The 19,026-nt window shown below is 48.3% G+C and overlaps 1 protein-coding gene across 1 annotated transcript in view; it reads left to right on the forward strand.

The window, feature by feature from the left end:
* SVIL (supervillin) overlaps positions 1-10,502 on the forward strand; it is an 84,404-nt gene extending 73,902 nt beyond the window's left edge. Inside the window, exons 34-36 of the mRNA XM_065400142.1 lie at positions 8,935-9,056; positions 10,106-10,261; positions 10,416-10,502. Of these exons, the coding sequence (XP_065256214.1) occupies positions 8,935-9,056; positions 10,106-10,261; positions 10,416-10,502 (365 nt within the window). The remainder of the gene's footprint in view (positions 1-8,934; positions 9,057-10,105; positions 10,262-10,415) is intronic.
* The last annotated feature ends 8,524 nt before the right edge of the window (positions 10,503-19,026 follow it).

Below are 19,026 nucleotides of genomic sequence, written 5' to 3' on the forward strand. Positions count from 1 at the left end.
GTGTACCAACCTCTATTCCGGATCCCCCCCCTGTGTTTCAGGGACCGCCTGTCCCATTTTTACCGTGCTTGGTCACGTATAACATCGGACCACTGGGTCCTACGCACGGTGGAGGCAGGCTACACCCTTCAGTTCTCCTCACCCCCTCCCTCCCACCCCCCACCCCCGTCCCTCTTCAGGGACCCCTCTCACGAGCAACTCCTCTTGCAGGAGGTACAGACCCTCCTCGCAGTAGGAGCGGTGGAAGAGGTTCCTCCGGACCTCAAGGGGAAAGGGTTCTATTCAAGATACTTCCTCATTCCCAAAGCGAAAGGGGGCCTCCGTCCTATCCTGGACCTACGCAAGCTAAACAAGTACTTGCTCAAACCACGTTTCCGTATGGTCTCCCTTGGTACCATCATTCCATCCCTGGATCCGGGGGATTGGTACGCTGCCCTCGATATGAAAGATGCCTACTTTCACATCGCCATCCGCCCGGCCCACCGGCGGTTCCTGCGCTTCACTATCAACCAGCGCCATTTCCAATTTACAGTTTTGCCCTTCGGCCTGGCAACAGCCCCACGCGTATTCACGAAATGCATGTCCGTGGTAGCAGCCTTTCTTCGAAAAAGAAGGATGCGCATCTACCCATACTTGGACGACTGGCTCCTAGCGGGCCGGTCGGAGGCCGAGGTTCGCTCCCATGTGACATTGACGCTACAGGTGTTCCACGAACTCGGTCTACTGGTCAATGTACCCAAGTCATCACTGGTCCCCACGCAGAGGCTGGACTTCATAGGGGCAGTCCTGGACTCAGTGGCGGCACGGGCGAGTCTTCCCGTATCGAGGTTCCTGGCCATTCAGAAGGCCGTGAGCTCCATCCAGCAATTCCCCACGACCACGGCCAGATGTTGCTTACAACTCTTGGGGCACATGGCGGCCTGCACCCACGTAGTCGGACACGCACGCCTCAGACTCAGGCCACTGCAGTTGTGGCTGGCCCAAGCATATCGCCCCAACAGAGACCCCTTAGACCTGGTCGTTACGATCCCGGCTCGGGTGTCGAACGCCCTCCGTTGGTGGCTCGATCGGCAGCAGGTTTGCGCGGGGGTCCCTTTCGCCGCTCCGCAGCCCGTTCTGACGTTAGTAACAGACGCGTCGGACCTGGGTTGGGGAGCGCACCTGGGGGACCTGCGCACTCAGGGCTTGTGGTCCAGGGAAGAAAAGTTGCTTCATATCAACCTGAAGGAGCTAAGGGCGGTTCGCCTCGCCTGCCAGACCTTTCACGCTACCATAAGAGGCCACAGCGTGTCGGTTCTGATGGACAACACTACCGCCATGTTCTACATAAACAAGCAGGGCGGGTCCCGGTCCTCTCCCCTCTGTCACGAGGCACTCCGCCTCTGGGACTTCTGCATAGCCCATTCAGTCCACCTACTAGCGACTTATCTCCCGGGGGTCCAAAACGGGTTAGCGGACCGCCTCAGCCGGTCCTATCTCATGCACGAGTGGACGTTGAGGCAGGACGTCCTGCGTTCAATCTTCCGGAGGTGGGGGTTCCCCCCGGTGGATCTCTTCGCCACCGAGGACAACAGCCAATGCCCCCAGTTTTGTTCATTCCAGAACCGCAGTCTGGGCTCATTGGCAGATGCCTTCGCAATCCCGTGGGGCGGGAGCCTGAGGTATGCCTTCCCCCCATTCCCGCTCATCCACAGGGTCCTCCTCAAAACCCGCAGGGACAAGGCGACAGTCATCCTTATCGCCCCGGCGTGGCCACGTCAGCACTGGTTCACGTCCCTGTTGGAACTGTCCGTGACCACTCCGATAACCCTCCCCCTCCATCACGACCTCATCACGCAAGACCGAGGTCGCCTACTCCACCCGAACCTACCGTCGCTACATCTCATGGCGTGGTTTCTCTCTGGCTAAACGATATGGAGCACGGGTGCTCTCATGAGGTCCAGCAAGTCCTCCTTGGTAGTAGAAAGCCCTCCACAAGAGCGACCTACCTTGCCAAATGGAAACGGTTCTCCCACTGGTGTGAGCCTCACCACATCCGTCCTCTGCAGGCCTCAATCCCATCAATTCTAGACTACTTGCTACACCTCAAGCATCAAGGGCTCGCCCCCGCCTCAATTAAGGTGCATCTGGCTGCCATATCGGCGTTCCACCCTGGGGAGTTGGGGGTTTCGGTGTTCTCCAACCCCACAGTAGTCCGATTCCTCAAGGGGTTGGAGAGGGTGTTTCCCTACTCGCGCCCACCGGTCCCTGCGTGGAACCTCAACCTGGTCCTCACTAAGCTCATGGGGCCGCCCTTTGAACCCCTAGCCTCTTGCTCCCTCCTGCACCTCTCATGGAAGGTAGCGTTTCTCGTGGCCATCACATCGGCTAGGAGGGTATCGGAATTGAGAGCCCTCACTTCGGAGCCTCCTTATACAGTTTTTTATAAGGATAAGGTGCAACTGAGGCCGCACCCTAAATTCCTTCCAAAAGTGGTCACGCATTTTCATATGGGGCAGGACATTTGTTTACCGGTGTTCTTCCCCAAGCCCCATACGGACCCAAGCCACCGCAGCCTGCATACCCTTGATGTCCGTCGGGCCTTGGCGTTTTATCTAGACCGCACCAGGCCATTCCGCAAATCGACTCAGCTGTTTATTGCCGTTGTGGAGCGAATGAGACGCCAACCTATTTCGACGCAACGCTTGTCGGCATGGATTGTGCTTTGCATACGCACATGCTACGAGCTCTCCAATGTACCAGCCCCGGAGATCAGGGCTCACTCAACTAGGGCCCAAGCGTCCTCGGCGGCCTTCTTGGCACAGGTTCCGCTCCAGGAAATCTGCAAAGCAGCCACCTGGTCGTCGGTGCATACGTTCACAGCCCACTACGCGATCCATCATCAAACCAGAGAGGATGCGGTTGTTGGCAGGGCTGTGCTTCAATCAGTTATTCCTTGACTCCTACCCTCCTCCAATGGTAAGCTTGTGAGTCACCTAATGTGTAATGGACGTGAACAATCACTCGAAGAAGAAAAAACGGTTACTTACCTTCTGTAACTGTTGTTCTTCGAGATGTGTTGTTCACGTCCATTACACTTCCCACCCTCCTTCCCCTCTGTCGGAGTCACCGGCAAGAAGGAACCGAGGGAGGGTCAGGCCGGCAGGGATATATATACGCTAGAGCGAGGCGCCGCTCTGGCGGGAGGGGAGACCCCTGCAGGCCCGACGGGAGCCGCTGAGGGGAAAGTTTCCGACGTTCGTGCACGCGGCGCGCGCACACCTAATGTGTAATGGACGTGAACAACACATCTCGAAGAACAACAGTTACAGAAGGTAAGTAACTGTTTTTTATCCCCATTTTACAGATGAGGCACGGAGGTGCAGTGCCCAGGTCAACCAGCAGGCCAATGGAAGAGCCTTGAATAGAATCCAGGTCTCCTGAGACGCAGTCCAGGGCTCCAGCTGCTAGACAATACAGCCTCATGTTAATGAAAACTTTTTTCCCCCTGGCTTTCATCAAAGAGCAGGGGGCAGGTTGTGACTTGAATGTGCCTCAGGATTTCTTGAATTTCAATGGCTGTAACGGTAGCAGGGTGGCGAATGCTGTCTGCAGTGGTTTGGATTTTCTGCCTTTCAGTTCCCCCGTATTTGAATGCAAAGTAGGATGAGAGCTCCTCGGTGGTCTGCGCTTGGGATTATGTGTCACAAACTGATTAATTGCTTCGCTAAGTGCAGTAGCTCTGCTGGCTATGATTTCTCAGCTGCGGTGGCTTTGGAGTTCAAAGCTCCCTTTGCTCCCTTTCCAGGTGTGGTATAGTTCTGCAAGAGCTATTTGTGCTGTTGATGTAGCAAGTTTTTCCACCGTCAAAGTCCTAATATTTTACCTATGCACTTCCCCTTCCAAAATCAATCTGAATCCCAGGATGATCTCAATTGCTGTGAAGGAGGAGGAGCTAGGTTTGTGGCCACGGTGTCAGTGGGAGCAGGTACCATTTGACTATGATGTTCTACTGGTTTCTTAGCCTCTTGGGCCTGCGGGTTGAGTGATTCTCCTGTCAGATATGCTGAAAACTTTACAGGAATTAACCTTTCATGGGTTAATTAGTGCTGGTCTTTCATTGCCCTAATAAGATGTCACAATTAAATAGCAAGAAATATAAATACTGCAGTTATCCTAAAAGTAAAAGAGAATAGCAAGAAGGATCTAGTTAAGTGGGTAATCAGAAGAATTTAAGTGTGTTTTATTACTTTTTTTTGGCTTACAGCCAGCATTCAAACTACAAGATTATATGAAGTACTTTAGTTTGTATCCTTGGATAACAGCTTGAATATTCCTAGCGGCACTCGTTGCTTCTTTTGTGCACAAATCTCTTTATCTAACCTGTCAGATTTTCTTGAAACTTTCTGAAGCTTTGTCTGCTAAATCAGCAGACTGCTTTGGAGCACTGAGCTCCCGCATAGGAGAGAGAGAGAGTGTGTGTTGCAGTTCGGATTCTTGCATAAGAAAGGCAAACCAGCTTGAGTAGAGGGCAGAGTTCACTTCATTAACTGAAATGATGAAAATGTTTCTCCACTCAAAAATTAAATTGTCCTACCAGATGGCTAAGCCGATATTAGAGCATTATCTGGCACAAGCAATCCTTCCTATATTCCACCACTAGTATCACTGATCTGTGTTGCTTACTGTGTAGACTAGGCTGACAAATTTTGCAAATTGCAGAGTTTCAAATCGCTGTCGTAGTATTATATGGCAAATTCAAGCGGTTTCCACAATGCAATTGTGGAACTGGAGGATTCAGATGATAAATCCCTTGTCTAAATTGTGTAGTTGAAGGATTCTGATTTGTTGCTAATTTGTTCATTGGGATACTTGAGATTAAAGCTCTGTAGATTAGTCTGTTTCGTGCGACTAAATTCTTTCTAATCTGTTTGCTACCAAATGTTTGACCTCAAACAAAACATGTAGTGCTCACAGTTTGCAGAGTTATTGAGAAAGTGGTTGTGATGGTTCTCTGGGTACCCAGGACTGTGAGTCACCTTGTTACCCTCTGCCTCTAGTGTGAGGAGAGAGTTTTCCTTGTGCCTATCTGGGTGTCAGCTTCCTAATACCACCAGCCTGTTACCCACCCAAACACGATCCCCTGAGCTATGCCAGCCCTAGCTTTGCCTTGCAGTGTCACAGTAGGTGCACCCCGGTCTCTGAGTCCTTTTGAAGCGTTCCCCTGTGATATCCAGCGCCTCATGCTGCCTTCTCTCAGAACTGCCACGTTCCCAAACAGAACACACCAACTTGTAAGAGTCAACTCAGGATTAGCATTTTGCTTAATATCACACTTGGATAAATTTATAATGTAAACAAGGATAAGTTTATCATCAAAGTTTCAAATGATAGTGAGTAGGAATATTGGAAACAAATGGTTACATATGAAATAAAATCATAACACTCTAGCTTAACTAACAAGTTAACCTGTCTAAAGAAGTTTATCTGACCCAAAGTCCTCTGCAGCGTTTTCAACCAAGGCTGCTTGAGAGCCCGTTTTTATGAATGCAAACGCGCTGTCCATTTACTTCCTAGGTGCAGGGTGAGGCTGTGTCTTATTTGTCTCCTAGCTATACCCCCAAAGTTCATTTTCTTTACTCTTAGGCCTTGGCTACACTTGCAGCTGTACAGCGCTGTGAGGTAAACCTGTCTTCGTGCAGCTGAGTAGGGAAAGCGCTGCAGTCTGTCCACACTGACAGCTGACAGCGCAGTGGCGTGGCCACACTTGCAACATTTGCAGCTGTGTTGGGAGCAGTGCATTATGGGCAGCTATCCCAGCATTCATGTGGCTGCAACGTGCTTTTCAAAACGGGGGGTGGGGTGGAGTGTGACAGGGAGTGTGGGGGGAGAGAGAGTACTTTTTGGAGCGTGTCAGCACTCTATTTTGCAAGTTCCGAACTCCCGGCCCCCTGCCCATTCATTCACTCACTCAAAGCAAACAGTTTGCTTTTTCTCTGTGGTACAAGCTTTGAAACCGCCACTTCCACATTCCTGCAGCTGGTCACAACAATGGAGAGGATTGGCCACTTGACAAGGTGATCAGTACAGCGCTGCAGGTTGATTCCTGGTACACGCTCACAGGGGAGAGTCGTAGCCACTCCGCTGTATCTCTTATGCTTCTCGGGGAGGTGGAGTACCTGCAGCGGTATACCCAGGGAGATACAGCGCTGTACGTGCCTTGCCAGTGTAGCCGGTCAGTGAGTTACAGCGCTGTGGGCGGCTTTAAAGCGCAGTAACTCACAAGTGTAGCCAAGGCCTTAGCCAGCAGAACCCCCCTCTACTCCTCCCTGTGGATTGGGCTTTTTTTCCTGTGTGCTCATTCCCTGTTGACTTCACATTCTTCACATTCTTCCTTAACGTTTGACTTCATGTGTAGGTGGGCATCCATTGTGTTAGTTTACAATGCTTGATTTACATCCCAACAGAGAGTGACATTGCTCACCTTCCCTCCTGTCTGGAGGAAAACCTGTTTTGCACCTTTGCTATTGCTTAATGCCTTGATACAGACATGAAAACCACATTTTCAGTATATATACATAACTCCTTACATTGTTTCTATACATGGAATTCACAACAATAATAATGACCCAGCTGACACTGGCTTTCATTTGAGACCTCCCATGACATTCTTTGGTAGACTAGAATGTACACACCAGACTGACGAGATTTCTGCAACCCCTCTGCTCCCCCTTGTCAGTTGGCATTAGGTGGTTCTTGGGTCACAGTGGTGAAGAGAACTCTGGCAGTGTCTGGACTCCTCAGATTTCATTGATCCCTGTCTGTCTGGTTTACGTGTAGCTATAGTGTGAAGCTGGCACTAGTTTCCGTGACTGACTTTCTAGTAAGGTATCCATGCTGACTCTTCTAGATCCGCCTGCTGCTTTTATTACCATGGACCGCACACAGTTTTAAGTCCAGACAGTGAGTGCAATAGACAGGATCACTCTTGATCCTGGATTGGTGCTGTTTGTCCTCTGAGATCCTAGACTGCTTGGTAACAGCTCAAGTGTGATCTCTTGCAAGGTTCTGTTCTCATTCCTGTGGTCGTTATCTATGGGCATGTCTTTCTGACCTCCAGATGGGATTATTGCAGTGTTCTGTGTGGTGTGCAGGGCATCCTTTGAAGATCCTTTGTAAGTTCCAACTGCAGCAAATTGCAATGGTCCAGCTGGCCATAGGGAGCATATTATGAGTGCTGCATAGACTGCACTGATTTCCTGTTCACTTCTAGGTACAATTCCAGGTGTTTGTATTGCTTTCTAAAGGCCTGTATGGTTTAGCTTCTAACCACCATTACCACCTTGCATTCCCCACATACTGCAGTGACATTGTGGGCAGCTGAGATATTCTCACCGGGGTCTCCAAACTTGAATTTTGCATCCTGCTGACATTTTCAATGCAGGACACTCTGTTCTGGAATTCCCTTCTTTTGGTAACCTCAGAACATTATGCAAAATTCATCTTTCCACTCGGGCTTTTTTGCAGTGTGGTGGATTGGGCATGGGGAGGGGGGGAGGCTTATATTGTGCCATGTTATGAGAGGAGTCCATTTTGTTTTGTTGTTTTTCAGTAGTAAGCTATGTATTTGGATTTGTACATATGCCCGGAGATGACATGATAGGCACACTTTTAGAATATTGAACAATACACCTTTTAAAGTTGCTCTGATGTGCAAAAGAAAGTTTGTTGAGCACAGTCTAGATCAGGGGTTCTCACAACACATTTTTTGGTGGCCTCAGAGTGCGGCCACCAACTCTTGCTGGTGGCCGCTCTGACAATTTTTCCTAAAATACTGAATTAAGTAAAGGGGGAAAAAATGTACATATGCATGTCCAAATCATTAGTCACAACAGACTAACTCAGCCCCAGCAAGCCTGGGGACAAATTAAGCCCTGAATGGGGAGGTGGGTACAGAGGCAGTGGGGGCCAGGGCAATGGGGGGTGGTGAGCTTGGGGCCAGAGCCCGTCACTGTGTGGCCAGGGAATGGAGCCTGAAGTCCCGTGGCTAGCCACCCCAGGGCTGAAGCCTGACCCCTCCGTCCCCGAGAAGGTGGGGAACTCACTGGCGACCTTGGAGGAGGGGCTGCTGCTTTGCGTTTCTTTCTCTCCCCCCCCCCCCCGCCCCGCCCCCATCACAGCCCAGGAGGCTGTGGCAGCAAGAAAAGCCCCATGGTGGCCACATTTGAGAAACGCTGGTCTAGATCAGTGGTTCTCAAACTTTTTTTTTCGCAGACCACTTGAAAATTGCTGAGGGTCTCGGCGGACCACTTAATGATCTTTCCAAATGTTGTTTGTACCGTTAGCTAACTATTGCAAAGCGCTTTGGATAAAAGTGTTATATAAAAAAAACTTTATAATAATTAATGTTTTTTGTTCTACAAATAAAAGCTCACAACTCATAATTTAATATCAGTAGTCTTACCTTTCTAATGCGATGGATGTACCATCTCTCCCCTGCTGTGGCAGCCCCCAAGCTGGGGCTGGGAAGGAGCGGGGGTCTCTCCCCGGCAGCCGCAGCCCTGGAGCTGAGGAAAGTTGCCTCTTTCTCTGGCCGCTGCAGCCCTGCACGTCCCAAATTCCAAACTAATTAGGTACCTGGACCCTGGAGAAGAGACACATGTAAGGTAAGGTGGTGGCCTTGGGGAGCCATGCCTGCGTGGCTCCACTAATTAGGTGTGTGGCCCTTTATTTTCTTGTGTGAAGCCGCCCAAGTGTGCACCTTAGAGGGAACTCTCTGCGGCCCACCTGAATGGAGCTTGTGGGCCACTGGTGGTCCACGGACCACAGTTTGAGAACCTCTGGTCTAGATGAAAGGCCCTGCTAAAATTTTACCTGGCAATATAGAGTGACCGAGAGCCTGCAAGATAATTCATGTTTTACAACACCTCTCGTTTTGTATTTTGGATGTCATAGGAAAAAACGTAAAGAAACCTCCGAAATCCTACCTAATTCATGCTGGTCTTGAACCCCTGACGTTCACCAATATGTTCCCTAGCTGGGAACACAGAGAAGACATAGCCGAGATCACAGAAATGGTAAACAAGCCTTCTATTGCAATTGTTTCCTGTTGCTGCGCTTGTATTTTTCTGTTTGCTATTGTTAGTAACAGCCAGCATGTTTTATGCTGGGAAGTCCCAAACTCCAGAGAATTAACCTAAATAATGCACTTCAGGAATCTGGAAGAAATAAGTATCATTACATGGCTGAATTTTGACAAGTGCATTATAGATATTTTCAATGAGTTATAGATTTTCATACATTCTAGTAAATGTTTCATTCTTTGAAGACTTAAGAAGTGGAACTAAGAGATTCTTAACTTGACTCTTAACATTGAATCCTACCTAAAAACTAGTAAGATAAAATAGGGGTGCCACCTCTGAGCTGCACAAAACCTTGATTAAGCTCTGCCTCTGTCTCCCAACAAGGTAGGCTCCTGTTTTCTTTGAAACTATGGACTGGAATATTATCTGTTTCCATACAAAATATCGCACACGCTTTGGTGGGGATGACCCACCTGGAAAAGTCTCAGTGTAACTGAACAAAACAGGCAGCAGTATGTGGGGGTTTTTTATGTAATTCAAATCAGAATCTCCATACTAGCATGTCAAAGTGCCATTCTACAGGGATTTCTTTGGGCCTCTGCATCAGTTTCCCCTTCAGGGAAATGAAGTTAATTCCAGCCCATGTGACTACTTTAAGATCCTCAGATGCAGGGTGTTTTTAAGTGTAAACTATTACCAAGAAGAGACACTGGCTATCTCCAGGAGTTTTCTGAAAGTCTTCCTCCTTAGTCAAAATGTGGTGGCAGGAGTAAAAAAATGGGTGAAATGGGGTTTCTTAAGGAAGAGGAGTGCCCTTGTGTTCTTAAATACAAATATTTTATAGTAGCAGATTGTTCCAGCCAAAGAACTGGGTTAGCACCAAATGTGCATAGTCTACTTCTAAAATACAGGGGCCGGCTAACCATCCCCAGCTAGGGCAGAATTGGTACCAACTCTGTAGTAGGCTGTATTTAAAATCAGCAATTGCTGATTTCAGTAGCATGTTTCTAAACTCTTTCCTTTCATTCCTTTCTCTCCTCCAGGATGCTGAAGTTTCTAATCAGATAATCCTTGTAGAGGACGTGTTAGCCAAGCTGTGCAAAACTGTGTATCCACTAGCAGATCTTTTAGCTAGGCCTCTACCTGAGGGAGCTGATCCACTGAAACTTGAAATTTATCTTTCAGATGAAGACTTTGAGGTAAGGGGGGAGGGGGAGATAAATTGTTGTGTACATGCATGTATTGAATCATTCCAAACCTCTCTTGTGACAGCTTCACTACTCGATTGGTGAGCACTTTGAGTTTAGTAAATGACTTTCCTAACAGTGATGTGTCTTTTTGTCTTAAATTCAGGCCGCCTTAGAGATGACAAGAGACGAGTACAATGCACTGCCCTCTTGGAAGCAGGTTAATGTGAAAAAGGCAAAAGGACTTTTCTAAGTAATGTTATCGCTTAGTGATAGTACCAGAGGGATCTGTATCGTCACTTTCAACACCTTGGAATTAGCAAAATGAATTGCTCTGGATTAGTGTTCAAAAAAGAAATTAGAGATGATCTTAAATTTTTAGATACTGCCTGATCTTGAGTTGTGTAATATTGTAAATGTGCAAGAGAACTCTTTGGAAGCTTTGTTCAACTCCAAGGGTAATGTGTTTAAACTTTGCTCTCCTGTGCACTTAAACAGTAGTTTCTCAAGCTACTACTGCAACAATCCTTTGGCTATATATAGGACTTGCCATGTGTTTTTTGAAGATGTTCTCTTTGTAAAGTGTTATTTTGTTTGTGGATTGCAAAGAATTTATATTTATATAAACACATAGAACAAGTATGTATTTAACAATGCAATATGTATTCACTTTCAAGACTTTCATGTAAAAAAAAAAATTCTCTATACAGAAAGGTAGTCGGATGGCAGTTGCTTATACTGAATTAGCTATACCACCCATATATATCTTATGCATTCTGAAAAGTTTCTCTTTGCAATAGGTAATGAATTGTTCTCAATGCTGCTTCAGGTGCTAAACTGAACAAAGCATTTGTATTTATGGCATGGGTTTCTTTAGAAACTATGCAAATCAACCTTTATATTTCAATATCCAAAAATGTATAGTGCCTTGTTTTTGTGTACAGTTTATATACAAAAAAGATTGGTCTGCATTTTGAAGATGGTTTAGAACGGTCTCCTATATTACTTTTATAATAGTAGAAATAAAAACATCTCAGTTTCTAATACATGTTGTAAAGATTAAACGTCTTTCATTATATAAGAGCTTAAAGTAAAACTTCAGAATAATGACTCAGTGATGCTCTGGCTAGTCATTCTTTACACATATACCCTATGCTATCACAGAAAAATGTTCCATAATACTGTATTTACATTTGAACTATTTGTAACCTGAGGCATTTAGAGGATTTTACAGTGTTATGATTTAAGAGTGGCAGATAATACAGAGAAATTTATGATTATACAAAGATAAAATTAGACTGTACAACAGTCTTAACTAGTGCTACCTCTTGAAACAATTATAGAACTATTGAATTATTTTCAATTGCCCCCTTTTTATACTTGATGTAAAATGTTTGGCCAATTGAAAACCTACCAAGAATATGAATGATGGTGAGTAAAGCTCTTGAAACAAAATTAACATGGTATTGAATATTAACTGTATTTTCATTCTCAAAGAAAGTGGTAGAACTGAAAACGTGGCCATTTGCATTAGTTTGGGCAAGCAACTGTTTAATCAGGTGTCAGATTCTGTCATTGCTTGAAACTTTATCTTTATTTTCAGGTAGTTGTTATCTCTGACCTTGAATTTCTGTAAGGATTGCTACTGTTACCTTTGCAGTATCATTGTACCTTTCAAATACTACGTCCTGTAAACCCAGAAAACTTGCCTTGTAGACTGTAGCTACTGGAAATCTCCTTTCTACTTATAACACCTTTGTTACCTATCAGTGCCAAGTGACTTTGTATTTTTGATAATTTGCTGCTCTTGACCTGACTGTGACCACAGGAAAATAAAGTGGATCATGAGTGTAGTGGGATGTATGTTTTGTCAAACCTCCATACAAAACCTGATTATCCACGTGCTTTAAAAAGAATAGGCTTTGTAAGTATTTTGACAGATCAGTGAAAAGTTTTAAATTAGCGTGCCCCTTTTTTTTAAGTCTAAAATTTTTTTCCCCATCTCTGGCATAAGTACCATGTTAAGTTGCATTCAACAGATGTGCAGTTATTACAGCAAAAGGATTTTTACAAATAGTATCTCTTCTTTTGTTACTGGTCTCTGTGAAGAGTTAGAAATAATAGCCCAAGGGGAAATACTGCCAATATTTCCAACCCCTGAAAACACTTTTTCTTTCACCCTTTGCAGTGATAGGATCAAGCTAGAATTAAGGATTAGTTCTATTTATTCATGCATTCACTTTTTTTTTTTTTTTTTTTTTTTTTACTGTTTTCATTTTGTCTCTACAATAAAAAGCTAATCTGCATAGTCTGACTTTGTTTTTGCCCCACTGTGGGAGACCATCACTAGATTTTTGGGTTGGTTGGTTTGTTTTAAAAACACCAACCGTGTTCTGGGTGCTGATCAAGACACAGACAATAGCCGCCCCTTGCTCTACAGACTTAAAAAAACAATTAGAGAAGCAGGCACAGAAATCCAGAGGCGGATAATATGGAATGCAGGGTTGTCAGCTCATGATTTTTGACATTTCTTATGCTGTTTGGAGTGTCTCTTAGTCCCAGTTTCTGGAGTCCTGTGATCATATGAGATTCTGAGCTTTTCATTTAAAAAAAGGTAAATTTCTTGTTCTTATGGTTGCAGGAAAAAAAAGTTTGATGTGAACTCGAAAGGCTGAAAAACCAGGAGGCAAATAAAAAGAACCTACAAATTATTATTTAATTTTCATTTTTGATCAAAACTCATACTTGGGGGGAGGAGGACTCAGATTTTTTGAACACGTAAGGCTGACATCACTGAGCATGTGCCCTTATAAAGCAGAATCGTTGCATATGGGTTTTTCACAGAAGATCTGCCCACTGTGATGTAGTTAGAAATGGCCTGTCCTTTCATGAAGGAGGAGGAGCCATTAAAACATTTGAATTCTTGTGATTGCAGCTCTCAATGAAATGGAAGTGCAAGCGCCAACGAGCAGTCTCCTGAGAGCACACCTAAATCTTTGGAGTGCCCTCCATAAGGCAAAAGCTAATGCCTGGCACTTGGGCTCTGTGGAAAAGACAATTGTAGCTTCAGTGTGTCATCCTGGCTGGCTATTCAGCTACTAGATGAAAACAGCATTCTGGATAGTCTCACAAATTCTCATAACTTCCATCTTGCAGACTTAAATGTGTCATAATTAGGAATTTGACCTCAAAGGCTTTTATTTATTTATTTTTAAGTACACACGCAATCTAGACATCTGTAGCAATGTTGCTTCCCCCCCCCCCCCCCCCTTGCATGTGCAAGAATGTTTATGTAAGGATTTGTTAGGTGTGAAATGGGCTGGAAGCAAACACACCAAAACAAATATAACTTTATGCTTGAAAACCCACAGCTGGTATGTTTCAGCTACAAGAGGAGGCTAATGAAGCATAGGAAGGAAAAGAAACAAGTAATCTTACCTTTGATTACTGGTTTTCTCCAATTGGTTTCAATATTTGGTACCAAGAATTGTGGGCAGGCCCTTACTGAAGGCAAAAGCGTCATCCAAACTCCTCCAAAAGAATGTACTAATATCTCTGCTTCATCAATTGAAGATGGCTGGATGATGTGGAGACTGGTAATGCAAAATGGGGTGGGCGGGACTCAATGAACAAGAAACCATAACACTGTTAGTGGCCTTGGTCAGTAAGTTACGTGAACCACTCATTTCAGTCTACATGAAGTGTGCCTCCTATATTATAAAAGAACTAATGGATTACTTCTCTCTGAATTCCAGGTGTCATGAGCTGAATGTTGGGGGAGGGGGGGGGAGACTCTTAAAAAGGGCACTTCAGCAGGCAGAGAGAAATTCCACTGGGAACGCCTGCATCTCTCTACCAACTGCCTCATAGTTGTCTGGAGCTGGCTACCTGAACTCTTGCCTTCACTCTACATACCAGCTATGCAGCTCAGCTAGTACATGAACTGGAGAGAGGGTGGAAATAACTGGACAGAATCTCCACTACTTGCATTCTCTACCTAAAATGTTCTGTTGCCACTTGGATACGGTTGCAGATGAGCAGTGCTAAAACTAGTATGTCAACCCTGGTACATGGCGGGAGAGCACAGCGCTTTCCCTTGCGTAGAGGCATAGGGGCATGCGGTGGTAAATATCAGCGAACAACCTAAGAAATGGCTGGGAAGGCAGCACGGCGACCTGCTGCCACCTGCTCAAGTGCACAAGGACATCCGTTTCAGTCACCGACGACCGGTGCCGCTAAGGAAGCGAATACTTCACCTTTTTAGCAGATTTTTCTATTCTAAGAGGTCAGTGTTAAAACTGAGTAAAGCCCTACCATGCTGCTTGGTACGGTGCTAGGTACAGGTACCATTGCATATCTCCGGAGAGGAGACGGGGACTGGATTGATCATATATGCCCAAGATGTTTCCTCCTGTGGGAGGAAATTGTTTTGACTTTGCAGCTTGTCCAGACCAAAAGCTGGGCATTGTTAGGGGGTTGGATTTTTTGGGTACAGTGCCGTACAGGAAGGTAGTTTTTGGCACAGATCTTCCTTGCCTACCCCCATATTTATATTCATTTGCCTTCCAATTTGACTTTTGCCCTTGTTGACCGTGGCTGCCACTTCTGTATCGTTTCTCATAGTCTATTTATCTGTATCGAATCCAGAGGTGGGCACACTACAGCCCGCGGGCCACATCCCGCTTGCGGGACCGTCCTGCCCGAGCTCCTGGCCCGGGAGGCTAGCCCCAGCCCCTCCCCTGCAGCCTCAGCTCGCTTGCTCTGCCTCTGGCGCAATGCTCTGGGTGGCAGCGCTGTGAGCTCCTGGGGCAGCACAGCTGCAGAGCCCGGCCTGACCCGGTCTCTGTGCTGCGTGGTGGTAGCGTCAGCGTGGCCCGGCTCCAGCCAGGTGGCACGGCTGTAGCGCCGCCAGCCACCGGTGCTCCAGCCAGCGCGGTAAGGGGGCAGGGGGAGTTGGATAGAGGGCAGGGGAGTTCAGGGTGGTGGTCAGGGGGCAGGAATGTGGATAGGGGGCAGGGTGGTTGGGGGGGGAACAGGGGGTTGAATGGGGGCAGGGGTCCCGGGGGGGCAGTCAGGAAGGAGGGTGGGTTGGATGGGGCAGCAAGGGGCAGTCAGGGGCAGGGAGAAGGGGTGGTTGGATGGGGCAGTGTAAAACTAGCACACAGACCAATGAGCTGACTGTGAATAATGGTGCTATAAATGCCCCGAGAAGTCTGTAGATAATATTTCCCAGTGTCAGAGCAGATGATGGTGATCCCAGAACCCTGGAATAACTCCATGAGTCAGGTATCAGAGGGGTAGCTGTGTTAGTCTGAATCTGTTAAAAGCAACAGAGGGTCCTGTGCCTATACTTCTGTTAGTCTTAAAGGTGCCACAGGACCCTCTGTTGCTTTTTCCATGAGTCAGAAATGTTCTGGTTTGATTTGAGTAGTGCAAGGATTGGAGACTCATCCAGCATCTCCTACCCTCCCCTTGTGTCCTCCAGCTTCCCCTCTTTTAGACCACCAGAGGGTCAGAACGGACATTCAGAACCTAAGCCCAAGGGAGGAGGTGGGGGCAGGGCCGGCTCTAACTTTTTTTTGCTGCCCCAAGCAGCAAAAAAAAGCGCCGCCCCCCCGAGCCCTCCCCCGCCGAGCGCCGCGCCGCCAGAGCCCCCCCCCCCGAGCGCCGCCGGAACCCCCCCCGAGCGCCACGCCCCGCGCCGCCGGAACCCCCCCCAGCGCCGCCCCCCGCCGAGTGCCACGCCGCCGGAACCCCCCCCCGAGCGCCATGCCCCGCGCCCCCCCCGCCGAGCACCGCGCCGCCGGAACGCCGCCGCCCCCCCCGCGGAATGCCACGCCGCAATGCCCCCGCCACCCCAAGATTGGCCGCCCCTTACCAGGTGCTGCCCCAAGCATGTGCGTGGTTGCCTGGTGCCTGGAGCCGGCCCTGGGTGGGGGAGTCCCTAAATTTGTGCAAGGGCCCCAGCTAAGCTTGGTTAAATGTTGCCATGGTGCAATGTTACACTCATAATGTCAAACTGCATCGTTCTTACAGGATGGTGTCTGACTAGGGGTGAAGGGGCCTGGCCCTGCAGCAAAGGCTGAAAGTGGGGGGCCTAGGCTTCCTTTCTTTTTCTCCACATTCATGTTTGAGGGTGTGAGCCTGCCTGCTTCCCCAGTATCGCTGCCACGGGACCATACGCGTCTATCCTTTCCGCCTCCTGATCGCTCCTTCCCCCTGAGAGTAGCTGGAGAGAGAGGCACAGCCCAAATGACAGCAAGGTCAGCCCACGAATGGAGAGTATTAGGTAACAAATGTTCTATTTAGCAGTCACTAGCACAAATCCAGGGAAGATGCTGGTAGATAATCATCAGTGTGCCTGTTGATTTTAACCTGCTGAACTGACTCCCCCTGCTCTAGGACAGTAGCCAACACCACTGCTCTTTTCCTGAAAACCCATTGTTCTAAAGTGGCAGCAATGAACGCTAATTCCCCAGGGCCGTGGCTCACACCCGTTGCATTACCTGTCTGGCAAGAAACGCCTGCAGCTTGCCATGTAGTTCCTTGACACATCAAATCACACCAATTGTTCCACTGCCTGCTTGGCAGGTCTCAGTCCTGTGTCAGGGACGGTGCCGGGTGGGATGATCAGTTTTTGAGACATTTAGGAGGGAAACCTGACAAGTGTTATGTATCCTGCATGACATGCTTTTGGCAGCCCTGTCATGGAGAGACAGAGACCGTCTCCCACCGTCTCCTAGAGGGAAGCATGCTGGGCTGGGAGCCAGCAGGCCACAGCCTCTTAAATTTGTCTGATCTTCCTAACAGTGCAATTTAGATGCCACATTTCTATATAATGGTAAAAGCACTTGAGGGTCAGCCCCAAGCAGCCTGCAAAGCTGTGGACTTGGTGTAAAGCAGATTAATTTTTGATCTCTGGAGAACGTTTCTGCTACCATTCAGTGTATTTGAATGGAGTCATGGAATGGGGCTTCTGTAATGCATAAACGATGTAGATTCTTGTGTTCCAGGCTTCCTACAGCCCTGCTCTGCCTCCAGTCACCCCCCACCCCCAGACCTTGGGGAATCTGAGTTCTCTGTGCTGTAAACATATGGTCTGGGCATGCAAAGTGCTCCACAACAAGACTTTTTTTCCTCCCAGGGCTGCGTCTCCAGGATAATAGGCCAGATTCTGGGATATCTCTCAGGAAGTGAGGGCAAAGGTGGCTTTACACCACGTCTGTGGCTCCTGATTACAGTCAGCCCCAAGGTGGCAGAACAACCCCCAGCACAAGTCAGAGGTGCCCCGGGGGCTGCTAACCCGTTGATCTGCAGCCCAGCATTGGCTAAGCATAGACCACACTCTGGCTGCTGCCTCAGCATGCCCCTAAACTGAGACCAGGAAAGAGCTGTGCAAATCAGTTCCCCAACACGCCTGCCCTAGGGGTGTTCCCCCATGGACTGTTTCAGCCCCTTTACACTGCCAGCATGGTGCAAGGCGGCCTCAATCGGGTGGCAGCTATCTAGCCCTATATCTCCATGGAAGGTCTAGTTTATGAGAGAGGACAGTTACCTGTTCCGTAACTGGCGTTCTTCGAGATGTGTTGCTCCTGTCTATTCCACAGTAGGTGTGCATGCTCGCCACGTGCACCGGTGCTAAGGGAAAAACTTCCGGCAGCATCTGTAGTGGAGGAGCACTGCTGTGACCCCTGGAGTGGCGCCGACATATCGCGCCATAAAGGGGGCTGCGTGCTCCCCCCCCACCCTCAGTTCCTTCTTGCCAGGCAACTCCAACAGAGGGGAAGGAGGGTGGGATGTGGAATAGAGAGGAGCAACACATCTCGAAGAACGCCAGTTACGGAACAGGTAACTGTCCTTTCTTCTTCGAGTGATTGCTCCTGTGTAGTCCACAGTAGGTGACTCCAAGCTATACCTGATGGAGGTGGGTAGGAGTTCTAAATGATAAAAGTTAAGGGTTGCCCGGGCGGAGCACCGCCCTACCAAACCCGGCGGCGTCCCTTGCTTGGGAGACGATCGCATAGTGCGATGCAAAAGTATGGACAGAGGACCATGTAGAAGCCCTGCAGATGTCCCGAACAGGGACATGAGCTACATAGGCCGCTGACGAGGCCTGGGCTCTCGTCGAATGCGCCTTAACAATAGGACGCGGGGGAACCCCAGCCAGGTCATAACACATGCGTATGCACGAGGTGATCCAGCGGGAAATCCGCTGGGTGGAAACCGGTTGCCCTCTCATGTGCTCGGCCGTAGCAATGAAAAGCTGAGGGGATGTCCGGAATGGCCTTGTTCGATCAAAGTAAAAGGCCAGCACCCTACGCACATCTAGCATGTGTAGGCGTCGTTCCTCATTGGAGGAATGGGGCTTAGGACACAGGACTGGAAGGAAAATGTCCTGGGCCATATGAAACGCCGAGACCACCTTCGGTAGGAAGGCCAGGTGCGGGTGAAGCTGGGCCTTCCCCTTATGGAAGACAGTGTACGGGGGTTCCGAGGTGAGCGCCCTAAGCTCTGAAACCCTGCAGGTTGAGGTGATAGCCACCAAAAACGCCACTTTCTCAGATAAGTGGGACCAGAAACAAGTGGCCAAGGGCTCAAAGGGAGGTCCCGTGAGGCATGACAGTACCAGGTTCAGGTCCCAAGGGGGAACCAGGGGTCTAGCATAAGGGAACGCTCTGTCCAAACCCTTTAAAAACCTGGAAGTCATGTGGTGGGAGAACACTGACTGTCCCGCCACCAGAGGGTGGAAGGCCGAAATGGCCGCCAGGTGCACCCTG

The sequence above is a fragment of the Emys orbicularis genome, chromosome 2 (assembly GCF_028017835.1).
Source record: "Emys orbicularis isolate rEmyOrb1 chromosome 2, rEmyOrb1.hap1, whole genome shotgun sequence".
Taxonomy (NCBI): domain Eukaryota; kingdom Metazoa; phylum Chordata; order Testudines; family Emydidae; genus Emys; species Emys orbicularis.